A 26,212-nucleotide genomic window follows, 5' to 3' on the forward strand; every position below is an offset into this window, starting at 1 on the left:
AAAATGTTGTTTAAACAACGCAAAAAAGTTAGGTTTCACATTTATTAACTTCATTGCTCCAAGCGTTTGGCTACAAGCGGAAACGGAAGTCAAAGTCATTGCCATGGTCAGGCTCCCTGCTGACTCACCCGCCAAATCTTGTTAACTGTTTGTGTGTGTTAGTTCTAGTAGGTTTGTGTATACAGATATGTGTGTGTGTGTGTGTGTGTGTGTGTGTGTGTATTAGCGACTTTGCCAAGTTTTAGAGATGCTCGCCTTTTGTATTTCAAAATTGTATAATATCAAAATAATAAAAAGATATTAAATTATATATTTTTTTATTATAAATATTCCAATAAATTGTACCACATCACTTCAAAATGTTTTCCATTTGTATTTAACTAAAATCAAGTGAATAAAAGCCAGAAGTAGATTTTAAGTTGAGCAATATTAAGATAATATACTTAATTCGAATTCTAAAGCAACTACTCTCATTTAATCGACTACGAAACATAACTCTTGAAGGAGAAACAAAACAAAAGGTGTTTATTTCAAACGGCATCGGAATTTATAAGCAACCCTGAATATTTGTTCTAGTTTCTCCATAAGCTTTCAAAGTTTTCCATAAACCATTTTCTAAATAAACTTTTTAGTTTTAACAGATTAGCTTAAGAATATAATTTAATTTTTTAGCTGATCTTTGCCAGTTCTAGAAACTTCTTGAAAAGGTAAAGGCAGTTACCGAAATGCTTGTCTGCTTGCTACAAACATTTTTAATATAATCAAAAATATGCCCGAAGCTCAGCGCATGCAGTAACAGCAACTTTCTCAAATTGCGTGGGCTTGAAAAAGTTCAACAACATTAACATATCTAGCCATTTTGTAAAAAAAAATGAAAAGAAAATAAAAATAAAATCTCTTGGATACTTGAATTACATGCAGACAATTGGCAAGTACAAACAAGAGCTCAAAATTAATGACAGTTATTATTGAAAAGATTAATACACCCATGACATTCTCATGGTGCCAAGTAAATTCTAAGCGTTGTAATCTCGCATATTAAGTTTTGGCTAATTGAAATTCTCGCCAAAACTCAATGAAGCCGTAATGGCAACAAAAGCTTCAGTCAAATAGCCTGGGGCTTACCAGAACTTAGAAATTAAAGCGACCTAAATTGAAGACCATTTTGGCACTGATTCTGGGTCATCAACACCTCGAGGGCGGTGGTAGATGAATGGGCGGCGGGGGTGGAGATGCTTGGTGTGTGAGGACAACCACAGGCACAAACAAACAAACAAACAAACAAACAAACAGACTAAAACACCTGCGGCGCATAAAAGGCACAAAGCGACACAAAGCGGCCACAAGGCCTTGGCCATAGAAACTCATTTGGCGGCCATTAATTGCAAGTTTATTGCCAGAAAATGGCTCAAACCCGGCACCCGGATCTCATCTCGGTTCAGGCTCTCTCAGCCGGAACTGTCTGGGTGCGCCAACTACCTTTTGTGTCCCAAACCCTATCTCTCTCTCCCGCAAAATGTTTGCTCTGCTTTCACGATGCGCAATATAATGACGAGCTCATAAGTAAATAAGGGGTCGTTTTTTGAGAGTGTATAAGGGCTTAGATATGACAGCCCAGATGTGCGAAACATTTATGTTATGATGACAGCATTTACTTATATTACACCTTACGGTGTATGTGCGCTGACAGTGCCTTATATCAAATGGTGTAAGAGCGAAAGAGTTTTAACAGATTTAATATAAATCACACATTATGTATATATCTCTCTCCTCTCTCTCTCTCTCTCTCTCTCTCTCTCTCTCTCTCTCTCAATATTAGATCTACTGAATAAGTTGGTAAATTTGAAGTAGTTAAGCGCATTAGCTCAAGGTTCAATTGGCTTTGTTTACGTCGCAGACGGAATTATTCAACTCAAGTGAATTGTTGTCTTTAAAAATTCAATGACCTTAAACTCTGTTCAATTTTCAACTCCCTCGACGCTCATTTAGTCGTTATTCTCGGTGCGGATTTAAAAATGTAAGAAAACATAAAAAATGTATATAAACAATTTGCTAAACCTATTTCACTGCCATTTGTACATAACAGCCAATGTTTCTTAAAACATTAGCATTTTAATGTCGTTTCCCGCGAACGCTTTCTTTCTTTCGGAAGCATTTGCATTTTGACTTTTTGGGCCGCCATTTATTTTCATTCACTGTTAATCAAAATCCAAATTTGGCGCATTAATTTGTTCTTCGGTGTCCTGAATTTCAATGAAAACTTTTAGGCATTTGACATTCTTTATTTATCTGAGCTTGTGTTTGTAATACAAACTGGATTTTGTAACCTTTTAGATAGCTCTCTGCCCCAGTTAAAGATTCCAACGATTTTCCGGTAGAATATCACGCCCACATGCTCAGTGGGTGACATTTACGCCCACATGACCGACTAGGAAGCCAGCGTGCTACTCGCTACTTGGCTCAAAGTCAGCTGATTTTTGAATACGAAATGTTTCTTCTGTGTGTTGCGGCTTTTCGTGGGATTCGCTTAAATGTCAAACTGCCTTGTGGGGGAAGCAGCATTTTGAATCCGCGTCGACAGTGCCCAGATAAACAGGCGTCCTGCCGCTTGGCTGGCATTAAACTGCTGCCGGTTGCCACAGCTACTAGTAGTGCAACAGCGCTCCTACCAACAGAACGTAAATCTAAAAACCCCCAAAGCCCAAAGCTATTCGCGCTCAATGTGCAGCTAAAACGAACTTTTCAATGGAATCGCTTCTTGTTGTCACTGCTTTGTTGCCACTTTTGCTAACAGTGCGAGAAAATTTTAGGAACAATTTACTGAAAATATTAAATACCAAACTTTTCAATATAAGCTAAAATTTCAAAATTTTAGATTTTTCAATCGAGAACGTTGTTTCTAGCGAGCATAATTAATCCTCACTTGCAAGTACCAAGAAACGTGGAGTACAGAAAATGTTGTATGAAATAAGTTAAATTTGGTAGACTATCTCGTGTTTTTCTCTCTGTATCTAGTTGCTGTAGAGAGACACAATGTCTGTGTTGTACTTATTGTGGTTAGCACGCGCAAAAACAAGCTGACAAGAAGAATGGTTTTTACTGCTACTCGCTGTGCTTAAACTACAACGATGAGCCGAGAATTTCAAGTAGCCAACTTTTTTGCTACAGTCTCAATTATGGGCAGCCAATTGAGCTGTTTGCTTCTGGCACAAAAATGTCAAGGCTTCACGCCGCAAAGGAGCTGTTAATAAGCCGTAGCCATAAATCAATTGGCTTTCTAGTTGTAGCACACTGAAAACTCGACTACAATTCCAAGAAAAACACATGGATAGCACATCGAGCTCCACAAAATACAAGAAAATACAAGTACCAAAAAAAAATACAGAACGAACAATGTGCTCATTGGCGAAACTTATCACGCAATTAGAGCCGCCGCACACCTGGCCATAAATTATGGGCCCAGCACAAAAGTAGGCAAAATTCGGAGCGCCAAAAAATTAAAAGCCCAAACGAAAAACCAAGAACATGATAAGAAAAAAACCGAAACAGAAAAAGAAAATGCACTAAAAGAAAATATAGAGAACTTCAGACCCAAATACAAATGTCGTCAAGAATACTTACTAAAAATCTCCAACCCAAAAATGAACACTTATTATTATCACTTAAAAATATATGTGGAATCATGATGCCTGTTGTCCTGAAATTCAGGAATCTCGTTTTTCTCGAAGTGAGTATTTGTGATAAGTAATGTGTTTGAATACGTTTTTCTGTGTGCAAAAACTTTGCACTTTCGCAAAGCGCAAAGCAGCAGGGCACACAGTGCGTATGATTAATGCGTTATAATAAAAGATGATTTGTTTTAAGGTTGGGGCCACAATGGCAAAGCGAGAAGTCAACAGACGCTACATAAAAGTCAAACCTTGGGGCTCAACATTCGAAATGGCCTCAGGTGTAATACACACACACACACCCCCTACCCACAATTTCCGTATTTGTATGTGTGTGACATGTAAATTGGCTTTCGGCTCCTTTTTGGTTTGGTTTTGTTTCATTCAGGTTTTGATTTTCTTTGCTGTTCCATCAATAGCCAAAAAAAAAAGGAATGGGGAGAAAAAATGTGGCATTTTGTGCGAAATACATTTCTATAAATACCGAAGAAGTTAAAGAGCAGTAAAGAAGCTTACTTAAAGAAATGTAACCAATTGACTTAGCATCAAATATATACTTATACTTGCTACTTAAACATGCTGCCCCAAAGAGACAACTCGTTTTCGGAGCAAAGCAATTGACACGTTTAAGAAACTTTGAAACAATATCTTAACTACTGAAATGTTAAATGCCACAGAGCATCCCACACCAACAGGTTGTCCTGTTTGCTTTGAGATGTCGAAGGCAAGGACAATTGCAAGAATAAGAACAATATCAAATTCGAAATATGCGTCATCAGCCTTAAATATATGGGTATCAAACTCTCTCATCCTCTTAAAATGCTTTAAATGCCCAGACATTATATATATGTGGCGACAACTAAACCAAAACTTACCAAGACTGAATCCAAAAAACTTCAAGGAACAATCCATTCAATTATCAAGGATACAGCTCCCAATTGCTTTCAATTGCCGGAAGCAGTTTGCATAAATGACTTTCTCTGTGCTGCCTCTGTAACTGTGACTTTGACTGTGACTGCACTCAAAAACAAAACACAAAAACAAACATTTTGAAGAATTTGTCAGATAGCTCGATTAAGAAGATACTCTAAAGCAAGCTTTAAAATATTTCAATTTATTTATATAAGTAATGTCAACTAAAGTCAGTCGACACAAAAGAATGCATAAGGTAAAACATTGATTAAATTATATTCAAAATAAAATTTAAAATTAAAAAAAATTTACATTAATAAATAGGAAATATTTATTATATTTCTGGGGTTTTTAAATGCAAAATCGTCCAAAATTCGTTGCATGGATTGGGGAAAATTCTGAAGAAAACCGAATCCTACCAAATTATTATAAATTAGTTAGTTGTAAGGCTATATATTTTAAATTGCGTGTTTTATTTTATAATAAGCTTAGTATGCTATTCGAATATATTATTATATTTAATATATGAATTCTTGAGATCTTTTAGTCTTATAGTCTCTGAGATCAGTTTGCTCATAAACATGAAGATGCGGCCATAGCTAAATCAACTCGACTGAGGTCGGAAATGCTTTGGTTGTTGCATATATAGTTTCATGATCATAAATATAAATACGTTTTACAGAAATCATTTTAAAAATTTCCTGAAATATGTATTAATAATTGTAGATTTCAAATTCGATTCAGAAACTTGAGTACAATGTTCTTCAGTTTTCTCTTAGTGTGGTTTTGATTGGGTTTGAGACTGGATTTGAGCTTGTCACTTCTGCTTCTACTTCTCCTGCTGCTGTTAACCCCAATTATCTGAGACAAGAGCTATGAGATAATGTAATTGAGGCCAGGCACAATGGCACCAAATGAAGCTTAAGTATAATTCATACTACTTCAAATGTTTCGCCCTTGGTACTTGCTTCGATTTTGCTTGAGCTTAAAACTTGGTTAATTTATGTAAACTTCAAACCCCCAAAAGCATTTTGGCGTCATTTGGCATTGCGTAAATTGTGAGCATTATCAGGAACTATGACCGAATACTAACTGACACACACAGGGGCTGTGTACAAAAAAGGGGATCGTAAAAAGGGAAGTTGAATGAAGAAATATTAAGAAGAAATTAAAACTATAATTTGTACTTTCTTCTTTCTTCTCTTTTTCGACTTCATTGCTGAGGAATACATTCTTAATTTTTGATTAAAGTCGCCCTCTTGAAGCAAGGTTTATTTTCCCTTCACCCAACCTATAGCACAATGCTTTAGCTGTAGACAAAGTCAAATAAATTGATGGATGGTTGCCCCGGGGGGGGGCGGTTTTGTGGTATGAGTAGCTGCGAAAGCGCCAGACAAGCTGGCGGCAGGCAGCCAATGATAAGCCAGTAGTGAATAACACTACTATTAATAGCAAAATCGTGCTTATAAGAGATTTTAAGATTTTGCGACTTTGCGCTTGAGCTCCCTTACATAGTTAGGGGACCTTAAAGCTCACCCAAGCGTTAAGCGTTGCTCTAAGACTATATTTCTGATGTGTTTGTTGTTACTGCGGGCTGTGCTCGTAAATGGTTTACTCATTAGCAATGGCGTGAAAACGCCAATAAACGCCTTGAGTCCATGGCGGAACGCACAAATGCAATCAAACTGAATCAGAAACTATACAAACGACATAAACGCCGTTATGATATGATCATAAAAATCCAAACACACACAAAATCATCGCTGACTCAACAAACCAATTTGCTGGCGCCACATAAAAACAATAATAATATTGCAACACTTGTTATTAAAGTCGGAGCATTTTACTCTGTTTGCTCTGCAAACGTTTTTCAATCCACTTTTATTATATTTTAGTTTGTACACTGTAACAAATATTGCGCATCATTAAGCTGTGCAACACATCCAATGATATAATTTATATGCTCTCCAACAAATTCACATTTTCTGTCTGATGATGTCATCTCGGAAGAAGCTTTTATTAAAGCATTTTTTGGGTGCTTGTAAATAGGCAACATTTCCATGAAATGACAAAACTGAATTCTGATTATTTTGTGTGCATATTCATAAAATCGCAGTTATCTTCGAAGATTACGCATTTGAATACTCTATACCCATTTAAATAACGAAATGGGGTATAATGAAGTTGTGTATAAGTGTGTAACAGGCAGAACGAATTATGAATACATATCAAAAGTAAATATGCATTGAACTGTTGAGTCTACGGTTTTCTATTTTCAATTAACTTTCCTTGAATTAATTCATCTCGAATTTGATTCAGATTTAAAATATAAATATTTACTACAATGTGATATCCTGCTTGGTTAATATGCTCGTGCTTATTACCTCAAGTGCTCTTGTGACTTTAATGTATACTATACAAAACATATATCTCGCACACTTTAATTTTAGAAAGATTAATCGATAAATATATATATATGTCAACAAAGCCACATTATTCATTGCAATAAATTTAGATCACACGATTTTCTTTGTTTTATTGCGAATTAAATGCGGTTTGTATTTCGATCGGGTCTCGTGTCTATATAAAATGTTTGTCTGGCTGCATATTCGTTTTGTTATTGATGGCTTTGTCGACACTTTCAGCATGCCCCCGCATATTGTGACAACTGTAACGACCCTTCATGTTCGCTGAAAATGTCATGCCCGGGGCTTTTGGCTACCACATAGCACTCACTGTTGATCTGCAGTCAAGTCATAGTTCATTTTTGTATGGTGTCAGCATCATGTACGTGGCACGAGTACTTGCAAAAAGCATCATAAATCATCTCACTTCGTTTACTCTAGGTGAATGGGAAAACATCCACTGAAAAAGAGAAATGCCCTCGCTTAGGTGTAATATTTGTTGCTTCGCGACCAAAAGGCGACTAAAAAACGAAGCTGGTTTTTATTGTAGAATAATAGAAAAGGTTTTGCGTACAACAAGAGGGCATTAGAGTGAGGCAAAATATTGGGTAAGTATTGACAAGTTTGTAGATTCTCAATTAGGCTAAATTATATTTCTTTCAAACGAAGTAAGCTTCTTAGTGTCTTGAAAATAACTTCTTAGATCAAGAGGAGAAGAAGGTAAGGTTACATTTTCCTAGCTCTAATACTTTTGAGTTTTACTTCGATTTTGTAAAGAATTCCTAATATCCTTTTGAAGCATAAATATTAAGACGAGAGAAAATTCCGATTATTTTTACAAATACAAAAATCCAATTTCCAGCAAATTACATTCTTTAATTGAAAACATTGACGTTGCATGAATTTACAATTGGAAAGATGCTCGAGTCTGATGCTGATGAAATATCCTAGTTTCCAGTTGCTTGAAATGCTGCTCACACACTTCTCGCGCAATTGTGTGTCGGTTGCACAGACACACACAAACAAACACACACTCACTCACGAACTCATCACACATACGCCGCACTGCTCATTACGCATTCGCCCAGTGGTAATCATTTCTGTAAACCGTTTTCGATCTGCACCCAGACACACACACACTCAAAGTGCGAGACACTGAAAAAATAAACCAACGATAATTTTGTGGTTACAAATTTCACCATCGCATTTAATTCTGTAAAACTACACCAACCTTTGTCAAAATAATTATATACAGAGAACTAAGCAGTAATCACTATAATTATGTGACTAAACAAATATAAAATAATAGACCTTTAGGTTTTATTTATATTTTTTGTGTATATGGTCGTTATTGTTATGTGGTTGTCCGCAACTAAAGTCGATGGCAACGTCAACTTGACTTGGCTTGCCCGTCAGCTAACAAATGGAGCTTCAGCAAAACTATTTATATACTGGTCACCCCTTATGTGCTGAGGTTGGGGTTGGAGTTGTGGTTGAGCTTGTTTCCAGAGAGCGGCCAGGACGTGTGAATAAATAAATAGCTGGCTGCTCTGGTCGAGTCGAGTCGAAGCCATTTATTGGCAGCATATTTAAACCTATTGTTTACGTCGGCGGCTCCTCGATTGGCGCCACTGTTTTGATTAATAGCCGCACGGCCCACCAACAGCAGCATCTTGGAAAGCAGTCAGTCAGTTGGTCAGTGTTGGTAAATGCTGGGTCGCAAAATAATATTTGCAATGCCAGCAGAAAATGGAATCTCAGGAAAAATGCGCAAGCGTTGGGAGTATCATTTCGCGTGCCAGTCGCGTTTCGAAATTCTGTCGACTGGGCTAATTGGATTGCAACTTGAGTGTTGTTGTTGCTGCTGTTTTGGGGAACGGGAGGAAGGTAACTGGCTAACTAGCCAACTAACTAACTAACTGATTGCTGCTCGCTGGCAAGCATCCCTCGAATGTGTATCGTTGCGTCTTTTTATCAGCTGATGCCATACGCACAAAACGGCCCCCCAGCACTCTCCGCACAATCTTATTGTTGTGAATAATGTTGTGGGACGTGAAAAAGGCCATGGAGAAGAAAACGAGCATGATGATGATAATAGCCTTTATGCTCCTCCTGTCCCTGCTGCTGTCTCTTGTTTTTATTCGCTTGTTGGCTTAATTGATTTACTCGATGCTGCATCGAGTTTAATAGTCGCTCATCATTTATGTGGAACTCAGTTGAACAACCAGGAAACCACAGCAGCCACAACCAGACCCAGGCACTTAATATTTGCCGACACTGTATAGCACTATTTGGCGACGATGAATACGATGCAAGGAATAAAACCATTCTTAGGCACGCCGCTAATTGAATACCCTAACAGATTGTAGTCCACTTGCTCATGAATAAAATTTGTTATTAACGTTAAATGCCGACAGATAGCGAATTTTTGAATTTGGTTTAAATTCCTTGATAAACATAAAAGATATTTATCTCAAAACTTTTTCATATTTACACATGAGAAGAAGTTTTAGTTTAGTTTTATCTATTAAAGCTGATCGGAAATACATATACTTCAATGCCATTCACTTTGGCAGGGTATTAAACCGGGTACACAGTTCCATAAACGCCCCTCTATCTAATCAAAGACGCCCAGTCCACGCGGACCGAACGCTGCCTCCATCCAAAGAGTTAAGTTGAGCTGAGAGCAGCGTATTTAAATTGGAACCAATTTTAATTATTTATTAGATCGAGTATTGAGAAATTCCAAGAATCTGGATTATCTAAAAATATAATTATTTTGAGTTATGCGTTACTTTAAATACCCTCTACTAAAAATTACTCACATTAATGGGCAGTTAATAAATTGACATATGTTGTATTTATTTCTAAGAACCTTGTACACATTTTCTCTTGATACATTGCAGAATTGAAAAACTTTTAATGGAATTGTCATTAAAATTTTGAAATTGACTGTTTTGAGTCATCATGTATGAAAGCTGTAAGGGAATGCCTCCAATAAATCAAATACTAACTCATTCATTCAAGTGAATCAAATGCAGTCCAGCAGCGTTCTCGAGGTCACAGCAAGTGACTTAACTGCGTATTTCAACTGACGGGTTTTGTAAGCCAAGTTTACACATACACATACACACACACACAGTAACACGAACATTGCAAATTAGTGTAATTGTTGTTGCTAAAATAAGAAAATAGCATTTAGTTGTACTTAAATTAGATCACAGTAGATTTATGTAGTAGCTGCTTCCATTTATAGACAATGTCAGAGACTCGTAACCCAGTTTCATTTAATCAACGTTATATGGACAGACACGATATATAAACTAGACAAGGGCATACTGAATGGAGTCAGTTCGACAATAACCTCTGCCGAGATCGGACTCAAAAGGGTAGGACTATAATATTCAAGAGTCATGATGCGCACAACAGCGGTGAGCACTAAATTTACTTAATTAACTGATTTCAATTCTGTATATCCTTGCAGAGTGTATTATAATTTGAGTAAATAATCGCTGAAAGCCATAAACCATACACTCCTCGCCACTTCAATCCAATCCAGTTCAAATTTTAGATGAAGGAAGATTTAATGTTAGGCCTTTAAATATAAGCCAAACATTAATTACTAAAAACATTTTAGAAAGCCCCAATTCTTTTCAGAGCAAAAAGTACTTTAAAAATGACTTAAAGTTGAGTGAAGTATTTAAAATTTCGGTGAAATTCTAAAATGTTTGCAAGAAGTTAGTGCAATCCTCCTAGGTTAAAGCATTTCCTCAACCCACTTAAATAAAGATAATATAATAGAAACTTACAGAAAATTGCATTATTTTCTGCTTTGTGGAGAGTGTAAGAGGTGTCCTATTCATGTGTCGAGGAGTGTATGTGTGGAGTGTATCAATTCTTGAGTCGATATTGACTTGTCCCCCTGTCCGTCTATCCACCTTAAGTCTGAAGTGGGTCGCTATAGCATATAGCTGCTGTAGGACCAATTGATCGGTTATTTAAATAATTAATTGGAGTTTGACCTCCGCTCTGCAAGGAATATGAAAGATACTTGCTATTGTTTGGATGCTTTTAAACAGATTTTCACCAGCAGCTGTTTCTGCTGATTGTGGCTCTCGCCCATGTGGGCGTGGCACATGTGGTTCCATTAACTCTTCCAGTGGCTGGCACTTATTTGTTGGCGCCAGCTACGCCAGTTTTGCTGGCTGCACCAGCGCCAGAGGACGATGGCAGCTATAAGCCGTCAATCAGCGATGGACTGTGGAAGCCACAACCAGGTGTAGAGGGTGAATACGTTGAATCCTCGACTGGCGATGCGATTGCGAGTGATGCGAATGACGGGCTCTTAATTGACAGCTCAGGCTCTGCGACGGGCAGTTCGGGTGGTGCTGAAGGTGCCGATGGTGGTGCGGGTGCTGGCGGTGCTGGTGGCGCTGGACAAGGTGGACAGCCTGGAGGTGTCTTGGGCGGTGCAGGTGGTGGAGGTGGTGCTGGCGGTGCAAGTGACGCTGGTGGTGGCGGTGGTGGTATACTCACGTCCGGAGAGAGCGGACAATCGGGACAGCCTGGCGGCCCAAGTCCAGCCGGGCCACAACCAGATGGTGAAGACGATGGGAGTAGAACTGATGGCCCCGACGGACCCGATGGCTCCAAGGGTGGCAAATGTGGTGCCGGTGGGCAGGGAGCACGCAATGGTGCTGGTGGCGGCAGCGGTGCCGATGGTGCTGCACCACAGCCCCCAGCGCCCACAGCTGTGCTGCTTCCGGCGCCTGTCTGGCCGCAACCGGAACACAATTTGATGTAAGTGGATAGAGCAGCAACAAAACTTAACTTGAACTTGAACTCTGAACCTACACTCTTTGTGCCTTGCAGCGACTTGGTCTAGACAAATACCCCAAAAAGATGAACTCCACGTTAAGGTAGCACGTTAAGTCATCTCTGTTCTTAGCAATAGTTCTAAGCCAATCAAAGCAAACGAATATTAAAATTCGAAGAAGCACCAGCAAACCTCAATATATGTCTAAATATGTTTTTGTGGTCTTAAACTCTTGTACTACATTTTGTCAAGGCTCGTTACCACGGCAAGCAATAAATCTTGGTAGCGTTTTACAAACTGCAACAGCCAGCAGCTGGACAAAGTTCTCTATCGTAACAACAGCAGCTGTCTGATATTTAACTCAACAATAGCATTATACATGGGAATTCAGACTTGCTCTTTTGCTCTCTCTCTCTCTCTCTCTCTCTATCTCTTTCACTCTCTCTCTCTCTATCTCTCTCTCACTCTCTCTCTCTCGACCCTTATTTCCTATCGAACAATTTAAACGTTTGCCAAATGGCCTTAAATAAGCTTGTCGTACTTGTGTGGTTTTAGCGGAGTTCCCAAAGCTTGATAAAATAAAGCTAAATCTAGCTAAAAAAAAAATTCAGTAAAGCGCTGTTTAATTTGAAATTTTCGACTTATTCTACAATCTCATTATAATTTATGTGCAATATGATTACTGGGCACTTTGGATCTATTTATAAAATGACCATGAATAGTCAAATGGTTGAGTAAACTTTTCATAATCTAATTGATTGTTCTGAGTTAATCAGACAAATTATAAAAAATCGGTAAAAATGGCATAATAGTTTTATGCAAAAACTTCTCCGTATAAGATATATATTTTTGATCAAAATCAACAGTTGATATAGGCATATCCGTCTGCAAGAGGTAAACACTTAAAATTTAAAAAATAAGTTCTCGCATAGCCCGCGTAGATACAATTGTTTTTTTAATTTATAATTTATTGTAATTAAATTTTGTCGATGATGGCGAAGAAAGAGTTACAGTTCGGCCTTTGACAGGAAACAACGAGAAAAGACAAGAAAGATTCTAAAACCGGCGATATAAAACACTAATTAGGTATTAACATACTTCAATATATGTATATAAAAACCCGAAGCTGATATTAATTTTACTTTCTTATTACTTACTTTCTTATAATTTTCTGTACGCAAAAAAAAATTGCAAGTGCATCTAAAAATAGGGATGACGACATAGGCATAATCAACGATTTCGTAAATATTTATATGAATTTATGTATGTTATACCCTGAACACATTAAAAATGGGTAAAAGGGTATAATGTTTTTTTAGAAATGTATGTAACAGGCAGAAGGAAACATCTCCGACCACATTAAGTATATATATTCTTGATCAGGATCAACAGCCGAATCGATATAGACATGTCCGTCTGTCCGTTCGTCCGTCTGTCCATCCGTCTGTATGAACACGCAGATGTCAGAGACTATAAAAGCTAGAGACTTCAAATGTGGAATATAGGTTCTCGTATACCAGGCGCAGATCAAATTTGCTTTATTTTATAGATAACTGCCTCCATCTTTCGATTATCGATACATTTAAATTTCCGATAGCAATAAATGCTACAATTTTAAAGGCAGAATGTTCTAATTAATACATAATATGCATATGCATATTAATGATCAACTGCCAAAATTTCATCAAGATCAAATAAGAAACAACCAACAAACGAGCATCAATATGTTTTTGTGTGTATGCTAAAAAGCCCCATTACCCCGTAACGATTGCGTGTGCATGCATATGTATGTATGTATGAATATTCACGTATTTGTCGGCAGAGCGCACTTGCAGACCTGCTCACATTTTGGTGCAAAACTTTTAAAGGGAATTTTCCAATATAACTACAATGTATTTAACAACTGGGTTAAGTGTAAATCGTAGTCGAGCTCACTCGACATAAGAAATGAGAGCACTGACAGTCCTGCTTACTTTTGAGTGTGCAAATCTTTTAAGGGGGAATTTGGCAATATAATTATAGTATATTTTATTGATAAGTTCAGGATATATTGTATATACAAAACAACACAATACAATGCATTGTCTGCTTAGTGGTCAATCTCACTCGACTACAGAATTTTTATTTTATTCGCTTTTTTATCTTGTCTTATGCGAGTGTAGGTCACCAACACTCAATAAAATTTAAAAGTAATTATTTTATAAGTACAGGGTATATCGTCATCCATCCAACTTGACAACATTTTTATTTGATTCCTCTTATCGCATTTGAGTGTTCGTCGTAAAATGAAAACGATTTGCTCAGTACAGTGTTGATTTTCGTTGTGTGTTGTCGAACAATGGCCAGTTCCGAAGATTTGGAATTAAGTCATGTACACGTTAATTACATAAATTATTTTAGATACAAAATAACAGAGTGCAAATTTCAGATAATTCAATATGGTTCTTACAAGGCTCACAAGGCGATATGGAGTAATAAAGAGATCGTAGCATTCCCATTAAGTGCAACTAAAGTTACGAAAGACGATATAGATTTACTTACGCCGATCAGACATACGAATATTATTGAAGTATATGGCATACAGTACGATTGTATTGCCGCTTTTGGACTAATGGAATATTCGGATTGTGGATTTCTACATAGTTACTTACATGGAAACGAGCAGAGAGATTATACAGTGAGTCATGTGCTCTCTTGGATGCACCAGGTCGCCAAGGTTTGTTGTATATGTATATCTATAAGCAATTAAGCAATTAAATAACTTTTCTTCTTTATGTAAATTGTAGGGTCTTCAATACCTCCATTCTATGGAACCTAGCCCGTTCTTCCGACATATTAATACCAAGAAATTTTTGTTATCCGATAACTTTCGCACCTTAAAAATCGGTGGCATTTTGAAAGGAAAGTTGGAATATGAATATATATGGCCATATGCATCACCGGAGGTTCTCTATGAATAACTAAGATATATATACACTTATGTAAAGCATCTCAATTGTGTTTTCATACAGGTGCAAGCAGGAAAAGACTGGACTGCTCACAAGAGCAACGTATACAGTTTTGGGATTGTTTTTTGGGAGTTGATGTCGCGAAAGATTCCTTTCCATCAATTTAAAGGTTACTGGCTTACAAAAATAGCGATTACAAATAATTGTCAAATGCATCACTTTCCCAGGAGAACTACCGATGCTTAGTCAAATACAAATACCCAACTCTGAGCCGATTAAAGAATTAATTGAAAAATGCTGGAACTCGCGTCCGGTTAAGAGACCAGCAATGGAAGAGATACTCTCCCAAATCACACATTTTCTGAAGTAAGCTAAATACGAAATTTGTTTTTCATGGATATTATATTTATTTGACGACTTACATATATGATTGCAGAAGTTTCGACCCTTCAATATTGGATCAAGTCTTCAGGGCTAATATAGGAACATTCTGGAACTTTGCAGCAATTAATATGGGCGACGTAATAATATACCATAACATATATATATATATACATATATATATATATATAAGAAATATATATATATATATACATATATCTTATTTCTACTCCGAATTTATTTATATTTATCGTTTTTATACTCCTTATAGGAAATTGGCGATGGCCGCTTTGGCGTTACGTACAAAGCGACTTGGAATGATACGACTATTGCTGTAAAAAAATTGAAACACATTTTGAGTGAAAACATTAAGCATCGAATCAAGGAGCTAATGCTTTTATCAAATGAACACATTGTATCTATACTTGGCATCGCAATGGATGGAGAATTTACAAATATTTTAATGGAATACTTGGATTATGGATCACTGCTCGACCTTACCTACAAAAAGACACTAATCATTACTTTGAATATGGCTTACCAGTGGATGTGTTCTGCTGCTGAGGTATTTTTCATAACTGAATATATGCATATATATATATATATATATATCCTCTAGTAACTTCAAAATTGTTTTTACAATTTTCATTTCAAGGCCATTAAATACCTTCTATGTGAGATAAAGCTAGACCCCCGTTTCCTTTGTAATTTGAAGTCTAAAAATATGATGTTCCAAGGTAACATCAACTGCTTGAAATTATGTAATTTTTGTTTTGCATTCGATGATAAAGATGTGTTGAAAAATAAGTTAGAGATGTCCTACATAGCACCGGAGGTCTGTATGACCGTCATGCAAATTAATGCAGTAAATATGTAGTATATTAATTCATTCGTAGGTAATCAAGGAAGGGAAATACACAGCAGAGAGCGTCGTATATAGCTTTGGAATTGTCTTCTGGGAGGTATTGGCACGCGAGAAGCCTTTCTGTAACTATAATCGTTTCAAAATGAGGAGTGAAATTCTAAGAGGTATGAAAGATGAAATTCCAACGAACAGATTGCATCATTTTAACTCTGGCAGGTGTACGTCCGTCTATTGAGGATATTCGTGGGAAGTGTCCAGATGTCATACAACGATTTATTACAAAATGTTGGCATGAGGAACCATCGAAACGACATAAAGTTAATGAAATATGTGACTCATTGGATGAATATAAAATTGATATCAGACATTTAAAGTAAGTAAAAATGAATTTTCAAAAAATATTAGTACGATTAATCACTAAATTGAATTTATATATTTTTCAGGCTGCCGGTTATAGGAGTCATCGATGACGCTAAAATAAAACAATTAAAAGTATTTTTCTGTAAAATTCGCTTTTATATTTTTCTAACCAAAATTTATTTTCTGCAGAATGTTGGAGAAAGTAAATTTGGCATTGTCTATAAAGCTGATTGGCGTGGTTTGGTGATAGGGTTAAAAAAATTTAAAGATGTTTTTACAGCCGATATCAATCCAGGTCGTAAAGAAGAGATCACATATCTCTCACGCATGGACCATGAGAATATTGTAACACTATATGGCATTGGCATTATTGGAGGAGTTGTACATTCAATCATGGAATATTCTAATTGTGGATCTCTCTACAACTACTTGCATGGTGAGGAACAGCGAAGTTGCACTGCTATAAATTCCCTTCACTGGATGTATCAGGCGGCAAAGGTATTTTAGTATTACATTTTTGTCCGAATAATTAACAGATTTTTAAAATTCTGCTTAAAGGGGATTCAATACCTCTTAGATGGGAGACCAATTACAACTATACATCGCAATTTAAATTCTCAAAATATGTTGCTGTTCGATAACTTCAGAGTCTTGAAAATCAGTGATTATTGCTTTCCGGCAGAGGGGGATTCTCTTTTAAACTATCAAGATAATGCCTATGTAGCACCAGAGGTTTGTGTTTCTATTCAATAAATGATTTTAAATTAACAAAATTAATTCATGAACAGGTCTTCGAGGAACGAAAATATACAAAAGAGAGCGACGTATATAGCTTTGGAATCGTGTTTTGGGAGGTGATGTCCCGCAAGAAGCCCTTCTCTCAATTCAAGAGATCATTTGAATTCACTAATGTAGAAGAGATCCAAAATGGTACGAAAGTTAACCGATTACCAATAAAGCGTAAAACAACTTTGAGTTTTTCAGGGAAACGTCCGCCTCTGAGTGATATAATTGAATCAGAATTTAATTACATAAAGGAAATAATTGAAAGGTGCTGGGATACAGACCCAAAAAACCGTCCTACAATTTCGGAACTAGTCGAACAGCTGCATGAACCTAAGTAAGTAAGAAATGAAAAATATGTTTTAATTCTAAATAATATTTAGTAAATAAAGGGGTATATATCTAAGTAAATTAAATCTATAATTATTTTGCAGGTGGTTTGAAAATGTCGAAGTGATTCCGGAAATAGACTTCGCGGATAACACACCTTTAAAGGTTAGATGCAATGAAAAATATTTTACTTTATAAACAATAATTTTAACCCACCAGGAATGGGTTGGAAAAGGTACCTTCGGAAATATCTACAAAGCTAATTGGCATAACAAAGAGATCGCAGTGCAATGCACAAGGTTTTCAGGGGACTTCAAAACCGACGATGTCGCAGAGAACATTGAAAAACTTTACCGCGCTCATCACGAGAATATTGTGGAGCTATATGGAATTGCAATTCATGAAAATAATGCATTTATACTAATGAATTATCCAGAGTGTATAACCCTTGACAACTACTTGCATGGAGAAGATAAATTTGTGTATACAGTAGGGCGTGGACTCAATTGGATGATCCAGTGTGCTAAGGTTTGGTCTATGGCTATTGTATTAATATACATGAATATTTATTTAACAATTATGATTTTAATTTACATTCCGATTTATAGGGTTTAGCTTACTTGCAGGCCATGAAACCAAAACCTATTTTTCATAATTGCTTAACGCCATCCAATCTATTCCTAACCGAAAATTACCAAATTTTGAAAATAAGCGATTTTGGCATTGCTCAACAACTGCCAATGGCGTTTGACAAAAATTTTTCAGATGTATATGTGACTCATTTAGGAAAATACAAAAATCTCTCAATATGCAATACGCATATTAGAGATGTTTTCAGCTTTGGCTGTATTCTATGGGAGGTTATGACACGTCAGATATTTGATATTATATTGGTTGAACCGTTAATCATTAGCTTAGATGGCACAGAGCGTATAAAAAATATAATTACATCTTGCTTGATGTCGTTTCGGAAAATGGTAGAAATGACATGGATCGTCTCTGAACTTACAAATATAATTATGTAAGCTTAATATGAATTTCAACAAGTAAAATTGTAAAATATACGAAGCAATTTGTTTTACTTTTTTGATTGCAGGATTTCTGAATCGAGAATACTTTCACAAGTCATAATATCAATGCAGAAAGAAGAGGTAATATGAATATACTTATGCGTATCTGCTCTCACTGTTAATTTTTTCTGATCCAGTGGAACAATTATAGACTAGACGTCATTCAGATTAATTCGTACGTTGAGAATGTGGATTTTGAGGATATTGCAATTTTTGAGGTATCAAGTAACAAAATAAATGAATTTGCAATTAATTTAATTTTAATCTTGCAGGATATTGGGAGTGGTGCCTTCGGCGTTGTTAAGAGGGCTCGATGGCGTAATAGAAATATTGCGTTAAAACAATGTATGAAAATAAATGATTTTACAGATACAAAAAAGTACCTTAATGCAATTAACAAAGAGACCAAGTCGCTTGTATCTGTTGACCACAAGCATATTATGAAGCTATATGGTACCTCCTCACATTCGGACTTTCTTTATTTGCTTTTGGAATATGCGGAGAATGGATCGCTCGATGACTACTTGTATGGAAAGAATCAAAATCGTTACAAAATGTCAAATGGAATTAATTTGATGAATCAGCTTGTTAATGTTTGTTTGTGTAATATATAATATGGCATGTCATTTACATCTTATTTTCATTTCTAGGGTTTGGCTTACTTGCATGAGAAAAAACCAAAGCCCATAATTCATCGCGATTTGAAAACTAACAATTTATTACTAACCAAAGACTACACACAACTGAAGATCGGAGATTTTGGCATAGCTAAAGAATTAGCGACAAAAAATACGACTAATAAGGGCACAGTTATTTATCAGGCACCCGAGGTTTGTGGTAATTAACAAATTTACACAAAGTCAAAATATATAGTATGTTGTTCCATTTACTCGCAGGTTGGCTCTTCACCAGCAATATATACGGAAAAATGCGACATTTACAGCTTTGGCATTATTCTATGGGAGGTGATCTCGCGCAGAAAACCTTTCGATCACCTTGACGATCCCAATCCAATCGCATGTTTTTATAAAACCGAAATGGGGGATCGACCGCCACTGAATATTGAACTTATAACGAAATGTGAGCCATTGCAAAACTTGATTGAGAGTTGTTGGAATCACGATCCAGAGAAGCGACCCTCTGCCAAATCAATTCAAATTTCCAAAACAATGAAAAACATTAAGAAGTTAATGCGCAAAATGTGAAGATTACATTCCCTAGCAGACCAGAGTTCGCCAGCAGATAAATAAAAAATTATGCTATTGATATAAAAGGTATAAAGAATACTGTACAAACTTCATTAACATGATCTAACTACCGCAGACTTCATTAAACAAAAACAAAATTTCTTATCAACAAGTCTACTATGTATTCTAATATTCAAACATTCAAACTTTTTTTAAATGGAGGAAAAACTATATATTCTAGTTTGCCTAGAAATTACAAGAAGAACAGATGGAGATCGACTTAAGAATGAATATATTATTGGTTCGAAGGCATCACTTTCAATAAAAATTATATAAAATGTATGTATAAATAGGAATGCATACATTTAAATGTATATACTTTATAATCGAAGGTCGTATTTTCCACGACGCACGAATGACAACTTTTCACCCTTTTAGCACTCGGGACTACTTATTGATGACCCTAACGTAGCGCTTCTACACTCGATTTTTTTGTTCTACTGTTATTCTTTGACTTATGATGCTGTTAGATTTCACATTGCAGTAAATTCAAATGAGACGATTTTCAATAATTTATTGTGAATTAAATGCGGTTTGCTTTTAATATGTTCTTCTGGCAGCATATTCGTTTTATTATTGATGCCCTCGCATATTGTGACAACTGTAACGACCCTTCATGTTCGCTGAAAATGTCATGCCCGGGGCTTTTGGCTGCCACATAGCACTCACTGTTGATCTGCAGTCAAGTCAGAGTTCATTTTTGTATGGTGTCAGCATCATGGACGTGGCACAAGGACTTGCAACAAGCATAATTAATCATCTCACTTCGCTCTAAAGTTGAATGGGGAAACACACTTCGCGGCCAAAAAGTGACTAAAAAACGAAGCTGGTTCTTATTGTAGAATAATATAAAGGGTTTTTTGTACAACAATAGGACATTAGAGTGAAGCAAAATATTGTGCAAACGTTAGACAAGCTTGTGGATTTTTAATGAAGCTAAATTGTTTTTGTTTCAAACAAAGGAAGCTACTTAATAACTTGCTAGAGCAAGAGAAGGAGGTAATGTAGGAGTCTTCTAATGCTTTTTGTCTTTTTCTTTAATTTTTTAAAGAATCTCTAATAACTGTACCTGATTTTAACGTACAATCGCTTCCTTTATTTGATTGTTCCAATGTATATGTTTTTTGAGAATAACGGGAAATTCCCATTATTTTTACAAATACAAAAATCCAATTTCCAGCAAATTACATTCTTTAATTGAAAACATTGACGTTGCATGAATTTACAATTGGAAAGATGCTCGAGTCTGATGCTGATGAAATATCCTAGTTTCCAGTTGCTTGAAATGCTGCTCACACACTTCTCGCGCAATCGTGTGTCGCTTGCACAGACACACACAAACACACAAACACACAAACACACACACACACACTCACGAACTCATCACTCAAACACCGCACTGCTCATTACGCATTCGCCCAGTGGTAATCATTTCTGTAAACCTTTTTCGATCTGCGCATCGTGCGGTCCAACAACGGACGGACAGACGCACACACACACACACACATACAAAGTGCGAGGCACGTAGAAGCCTTTTTGTATCGCACAACAAAAATCACATTCATGTAGTTGCTACACAACAACAAAAATCTGCGATTATTGCGGATAGAAATTCCAGCATCGCATATTTGTGTGAAACTAAACAAACTACAGCGAAAATAATTATTAATTATTATTAATTATAATTATGTGACTAAACATATTGAATACAATACTCTTAAAGTTTTTTGTGTGTTACTGTTATGTGCTTGTCCGCATCTAAGGTCGATGGCAACGTCAACTTGACTTGGCTTGCCCGTCAGCTAACAAATGGAGCTTCTGCAAAACTATTTATATACTGGTCACTCCTTATGTGCTGAGGTTGGGGTTGGAGTTGTGGTTGAGCTTGTTTCCAGAGAGCGGCCAGGACGTGTGAATAAATAAATAGCTGGCTGCTCTGGTCGAGTCGAGTCGAAGCCATTTATTGGCAGCATATTTAAACCTATTGTTTACGTCGGCGGCTCCTCGATTGGCGCCACTGTTTTGATTAATAACCGCACGGCCCACCAACAGCAGCATCTTGGAAAACAGTCAGTCAGGTCAGTGTTGGTAAATGCTGGGTCGCAAAATAATATTTGCAATGCCAGCAGAAAATGGAATCTCAGGAAAAATGCGCAAGCGTTGACAGTATAATTTCGCGTGTCAGTCGCGTTTCGCGATTCTGTCAACTGGGCTAATTGGATTGCAACTTGAGTGTTGTTGTTGTTGCTGTTTTGGGGAACGGGAGGAAGGTAACTGGCTAACTAGCCAACTAACTAACTAACTGATTGCTGCTCGCTGGCAAGCATCCCTCGAATGTGTATCGTTGCGTCTTTTTATCAGCTGATGCCACACGCACAAACCATTTAGTTTTTCGTCACAACAGAACCCTCTACCCATCATCATCCTTGTTGTTGTTGACCTGAATAATGTTGTGGGACGTGATAAAGGACATGGAGAAGAAAACGAGCATGATGATGATAATGGCCTCGTTGCCGTTATGCTCCTGCTCCTGTTCTTACTCCTACTGCAGATACTGTTTCTGCTGCTGTCTCTTGTTTTTATTCGCTTGTTGGCTTAATTGATTTACTCGATGCTGCATCGAGTTTAATAGTCGCTCATCATTTATGTGGAACCCAGTTGAGCAACCAGGAAACCACAGCAGCCACAACCAGACCCAGGCACTTAATATTTGCCGACACTGTACACCCCTATTAGATGCAAGCAATAAGAGCAATCTTAGGCACACCGAATTAAATACACTAGTAGATTGGAGTACACTTGTTCATGAATAAAATTTGGTTTAGATACCTTGACAAACATAAAAGTTTTTCATATTTACACATGTGAGAACAAAATGAACTGGCAGATCTTATAATTTTAGTAGATATGGAACCAACATAGATATGGCTACATCAACTTATCTATTAAAGCTGAAGAGCAATACAATCAATCCGTGACACACTTCACAACGCACATATAATTATTTCTTTGTTAGGGTATTAAACCGGTTAGACAGCTCCTCAAAACGCCTATACTTTGTATCCAACATGCAATCATCGCACAACCTTAGAATCAATGACGCCAACACCACTCGGACCGAACGCTGCCTCCATCCAGAGAGTTAAGTTTCTTGACCATGAATGGTGTCTTATCTTGACAAGTTGAGAGCAGCGCATTTAAATTGGAACCAATTTTAATTATTTATTAGATCGAGTATTGAGAAATTCCAAGAATCTGGATTATCTAAAATTATAATTATTTTGAGTTATGCGTTACTTTAAATACCCTCTACTAAAAATTACTCACATTAATGGGAAGTTAATAAATTGGCATAAGTTGTATTTATTTCTAAGAACCTTGTACACATTTTCTCTTGATACATTGCAGAAATGAAAAACTTTTAATGGAATTGTCATTAACATTTTGAAATTGACTGTTTTGAGTCATCATGTATGAAAGCTGTAAGGGAATGCCTCCAATAAATCAAATACTAACTCATTCATTCAAGTGAATCAAATGCAGTCCAGCAGCGTTCTCGAGGTCACAGCAAGTAACTTAGCTGCGTATTTCAACTGACGGGTTTTGTAAGCCAAGTTTACACATACACATACACACACACACAGTAACACGAACATTGCAAATTAGTGTAATTGTTGTTGCTAAAATAAGAAAATAGCATTTAGTTGTACTTAAATTAGATCACAGTAGATTTATGTAGTAGCTGCTTCCATTTATAGACAATGTCAGAGACTCGTAACCCAGTTTCATTTAATCAACGTTATATGGACAGACACGATATATAAACTAGACAAGGGCATACTGAATGGAGTCAGTTCGACAATAACCTCTGCCGAGATCGGACTCAAAAGGGTAGGACTATAATATTCAAGAGTCATGATGCGTACAACAGCGGTGAGCACTAAATTTACTTAATTAACTGATTTAAATTCTGTATATCCTTGCAGAGTGTATTATAATTTGAGTAAATAATCGCTGAAAGCCATAAACCATACACTCCTCGCCACTTTAATCCAATCCAGTTCAAATTTTAGATGAAGGAAGATTTAATGTTAGGCCTTTAAATATAAGCCAAACATTAATTACTAAATTACTAAAAACATTTTAGAAAGCCCCAATTCTTTTCAAAGCAAAAATTACTTTAAAAATGACTTAAAGTTGAGTGAAGTATTTAAAATTTAGGTGAAATTCTAAAATGTTTGCAAAAAGTCAGTGCAATCCTCCTAGGTTAAAGCATTTCCTCAACCCACTTAAATAAAGATAATATAATAGAAACTTACAGAAAATTGCATTATTTTCTGCTTTGTGGAGAGTGTAAGAGGTGTCCTATTCATGTGTCGAGGAGTGTATGTGTGGAGTGTATCAATTCTTGAGTCGATATTAACTTGTCCCCCTATCCGTCTATCCAACTTAAGTCTAAAGTGGGTCGCTATAGCTTATAGCTGCTGTAGGACCAATTGATCGGTTATTTCAATAATTAATTGGAGTTTGACCTCCGCTCTGCAAGGAATATGAAAGATACTTGCTATTGTTTGGATGATTTTAAACAGATTTTCACCAGCAGCTGTTTCTGCTGATTGTGGCTCTCGCCCATGTGGGCGTGGCACATGTGGTGCCATTAACTCTTCCAGTGGCTGGCACTTATTTGTTGGCGCCAGCTACGCCAGTTTTGCTGCTGGTGCAGCCTGCGCCCGAGGACGATGGCAGCTATAAGCCGTCAATCAGCGAGGATGATGGACTGTGGAAGCCACAACCAGGTCTAGAGGGTGAATACGTTGAATCCTCGACTGGCGATGCGATTGCGAGTGATGCGAATGACGGGCTCTTAATTGACAGCTCAGGCTCTGCGACGGGCAGTTCGGGTGGTGCTGAAGGTGCCGATGGTGGTGCGGGTGCTGGCGGTGCTGGTGGCGCTGGACAAGGTGGACAGCCTGGAGGTGTCTTGGGCGGTGCAGGTGGAGGAGGTGGTGCTGGCGGTGCAGGTGGCGCTGGTGGTGGCGGTGGTGGTGCTGGGGGTGGTGGCGGTGGCGGCGGTACACTCACGTCCGGAGAGAGCGGACAATCGGGACAGCCTGGCGGCCCAAGTCCAGTCGGGTCACAACCAGATGGTGAGGACGGTGCGAATGGAGCTGATGGCCCCGACGGACCCGATGGCTCCAAGGGTGGCAAAGGTGGTGCCGGTGGGCAGGGAGCACGTAATGGTGCTGGTGGCGGCGGCGGTGCCGGTGGTGCTGCACCACAGCCCCCAGCGCCCACAGCTGTGCTACTTCCGGTGCCTGTCTGGCCGCAACCGGAACACAATTTGATGTAAGTGGATAGAGCAGCAACAAAACTTAACTTGAACTTGAACTCTGAACCTACACTCTTTGTGCGTTACAGCGACTTGGTCTAGACAAATACCCCAAAAAGATGAACTCCACGTTAAGGTAGCACGTTAAGTCATCTCTGTTCTTAGCAATAGTTCTAAGCCAATCAAAGCAAACGAATATTAAAATTCGAAGAAGCACCAGCAAACCTCAATATATGTCTAAATATGTTTTTGTGGTCTTAAACTCTTGCACTACATTTTGTCAAGGCTCGTTACCACGGCAAGCAATAAATCTTGGTAGCGTTTTACAAACTGCAACAGCCAGCAGCTGGACAAAGTTCTCTATCGTAACAACAGCAGCTGTCTGATATTTAACTCAACAATAGCATTGTACATGTGAATTCAGACTTGCTCTTGTGCTCTCTCTCTCTCTCTCTCTCTCTCTCTGTCTCGCTGTCTCTCTCTCTCTCTCTCTCTCTCTCTCTCTTCCTCTCTCTCGCGCCCCTACTTCCTATCGAGCAATTTAAACTTTTGCCAAATGGCCTTGAATAAGCTTGTCGTACTTGTGTGTTTTTAGCAGAGTTGTCAACACTTGAGAGACAAAAAAGGTAGCTATAAGAAATTTGAAATATAAGAAAGCAAAGTCAAATTCAAAAAATGTTTAAAAAAAATTCGGTTTATTTTAAAATAATGGTCTTCTTCTGCTATGTCATTATTCGTATAGCTTTATGATGTGATTTTATATGATTTGGGGTCAATTTATAATTGTATTCATTGTCGGAAGGCCGAGTAAACTTTTCATAAACTATATGAATACAAAATAAAATATAATTATCGTCAATTTCGACTTGACTTGAAAAAGGCTTCATTGGCAACACTGTTGGCCAGCACTGAGCCAAGGTCCGAGCATTTCTTGTTGTCTTCGGTCGTTATGCATAATTTTATGGCATATTAATAAGCTTTTGTCAGTTGCTCTCAACTGTCAAATGGTGACATAAATTAGCCACATGCCTAAAAGTAGACAACAACAGATTTGCCAGACATTTACATGACTGTCAACACTAGTAATTAATAGAATAA

General features: G+C 37.3%; 3 protein-coding genes across 6 annotated transcripts; all 3 read left to right on the forward strand.

The window, feature by feature from the left end:
* The first annotated feature begins 10,319 nt into the window (after positions 1-10,319).
* LOC6568457 (glycine-rich protein DOT1) lies at positions 10,320-11,998 on the forward strand. Its single transcript, XM_001994432.3, has 3 exons — positions 10,320-10,416; positions 11,079-11,785; positions 11,858-11,998. The coding sequence occupies exons 1-3, from the start codon at positions 10,399-10,401 to the stop codon at positions 11,868-11,870; spliced, it is 738 nt and encodes a 245-aa protein (XP_001994468.1). The 5' UTR covers positions 10,320-10,398; the 3' UTR covers positions 11,871-11,998.
* A 2,111-nt stretch (positions 11,999-14,109) lies between these two features.
* On the forward strand, positions 14,110-19,897 carry LOC6568456 (probable serine/threonine-protein kinase DDB_G0268876). 4 transcript variants are annotated; one of them, XM_032740765.1, is made up of 23 exons: positions 14,110-14,172; positions 14,230-14,517; positions 14,588-14,746; positions 14,813-14,918; positions 14,977-15,115; positions 15,186-15,270; positions 15,402-15,695; positions 15,786-15,965; positions 16,027-16,159; positions 16,212-16,368; positions 16,439-16,487; positions 16,545-16,853; positions 16,914-17,087; positions 17,144-17,285; positions 17,340-17,475; positions 17,573-17,633; positions 17,688-17,996; positions 18,077-18,489; positions 18,565-18,619; positions 18,676-18,756; positions 18,811-19,131; positions 19,189-19,368; positions 19,435-19,897. In XM_032740765.1, exons 1-23 carry the CDS (start codon positions 14,140-14,142, stop codon positions 19,741-19,743), a joined length of 4,113 nt encoding a protein of 1,370 aa, XP_032596656.1. In that variant the 5' UTR covers positions 14,110-14,139; the 3' UTR covers positions 19,744-19,897. The 4 variants fall into 4 exon arrangements, with proteins under 4 accessions (XP_032596656.1, XP_032596657.1, XP_032596658.1 ...); XM_032740766.2 differs by lacking the exon at positions 15,786-15,965 and having other exon boundaries at positions 14,136-14,172; XM_032740767.2 differs by lacking the exons at positions 18,077-18,489; positions 18,676-18,756; positions 18,811-19,131; positions 19,189-19,368; positions 19,435-19,897 and having other exon boundaries at positions 14,136-14,172; positions 18,565-18,602.
* Positions 19,898-23,617: 3,720 nt separating this feature from the next.
* LOC116805864 (uncharacterized PE-PGRS family protein PE_PGRS10) lies at positions 23,618-25,344 on the forward strand. Its single transcript, XM_032740764.2, has 3 exons — positions 23,618-23,718; positions 24,389-25,131; positions 25,204-25,344. Exons 1-3 carry the CDS (start codon positions 23,701-23,703, stop codon positions 25,214-25,216), a joined length of 774 nt encoding a protein of 257 aa, XP_032596655.1. The 5' UTR covers positions 23,618-23,700; the 3' UTR covers positions 25,217-25,344.
* Positions 25,345-26,212: the final 868 nt, after the last annotated feature.

The sequence above is a fragment of the Drosophila grimshawi genome, unplaced genomic scaffold (assembly GCF_018153295.1).
Source record: "Drosophila grimshawi isolate 15287-2541.00 unplaced genomic scaffold, ASM1815329v1 contig_311, whole genome shotgun sequence".
In the NCBI taxonomy this organism is placed as follows: domain Eukaryota; kingdom Metazoa; phylum Arthropoda; class Insecta; order Diptera; family Drosophilidae; genus Drosophila; species Drosophila grimshawi.

What these genes read in the sequence shown, in the direction of transcription:
- LOC6568456 (XM_032740765.1), top strand. Translation starts at nt 14,140, where the DNA reads ATGGCCAGTTCCGAAGATTTGGAATTAAGTCAT. An exon ending in TCCTTTCCATCAATTTAAAG is followed by an intron (nt 14,919 to 14,976) that starts GTTACTGGCTTA and finishes TCACTTTCCCAG; the next exon opens with GAGAACTACCGATGCTTAGT. An exon ending in AGGATATTGCAATTTTTGAG is followed by an intron (nt 18,757 to 18,810) that starts GTATCAAGTAAC and finishes TTAATCTTGCAG; the next exon opens with GATATTGGGAGTGGTGCCTT.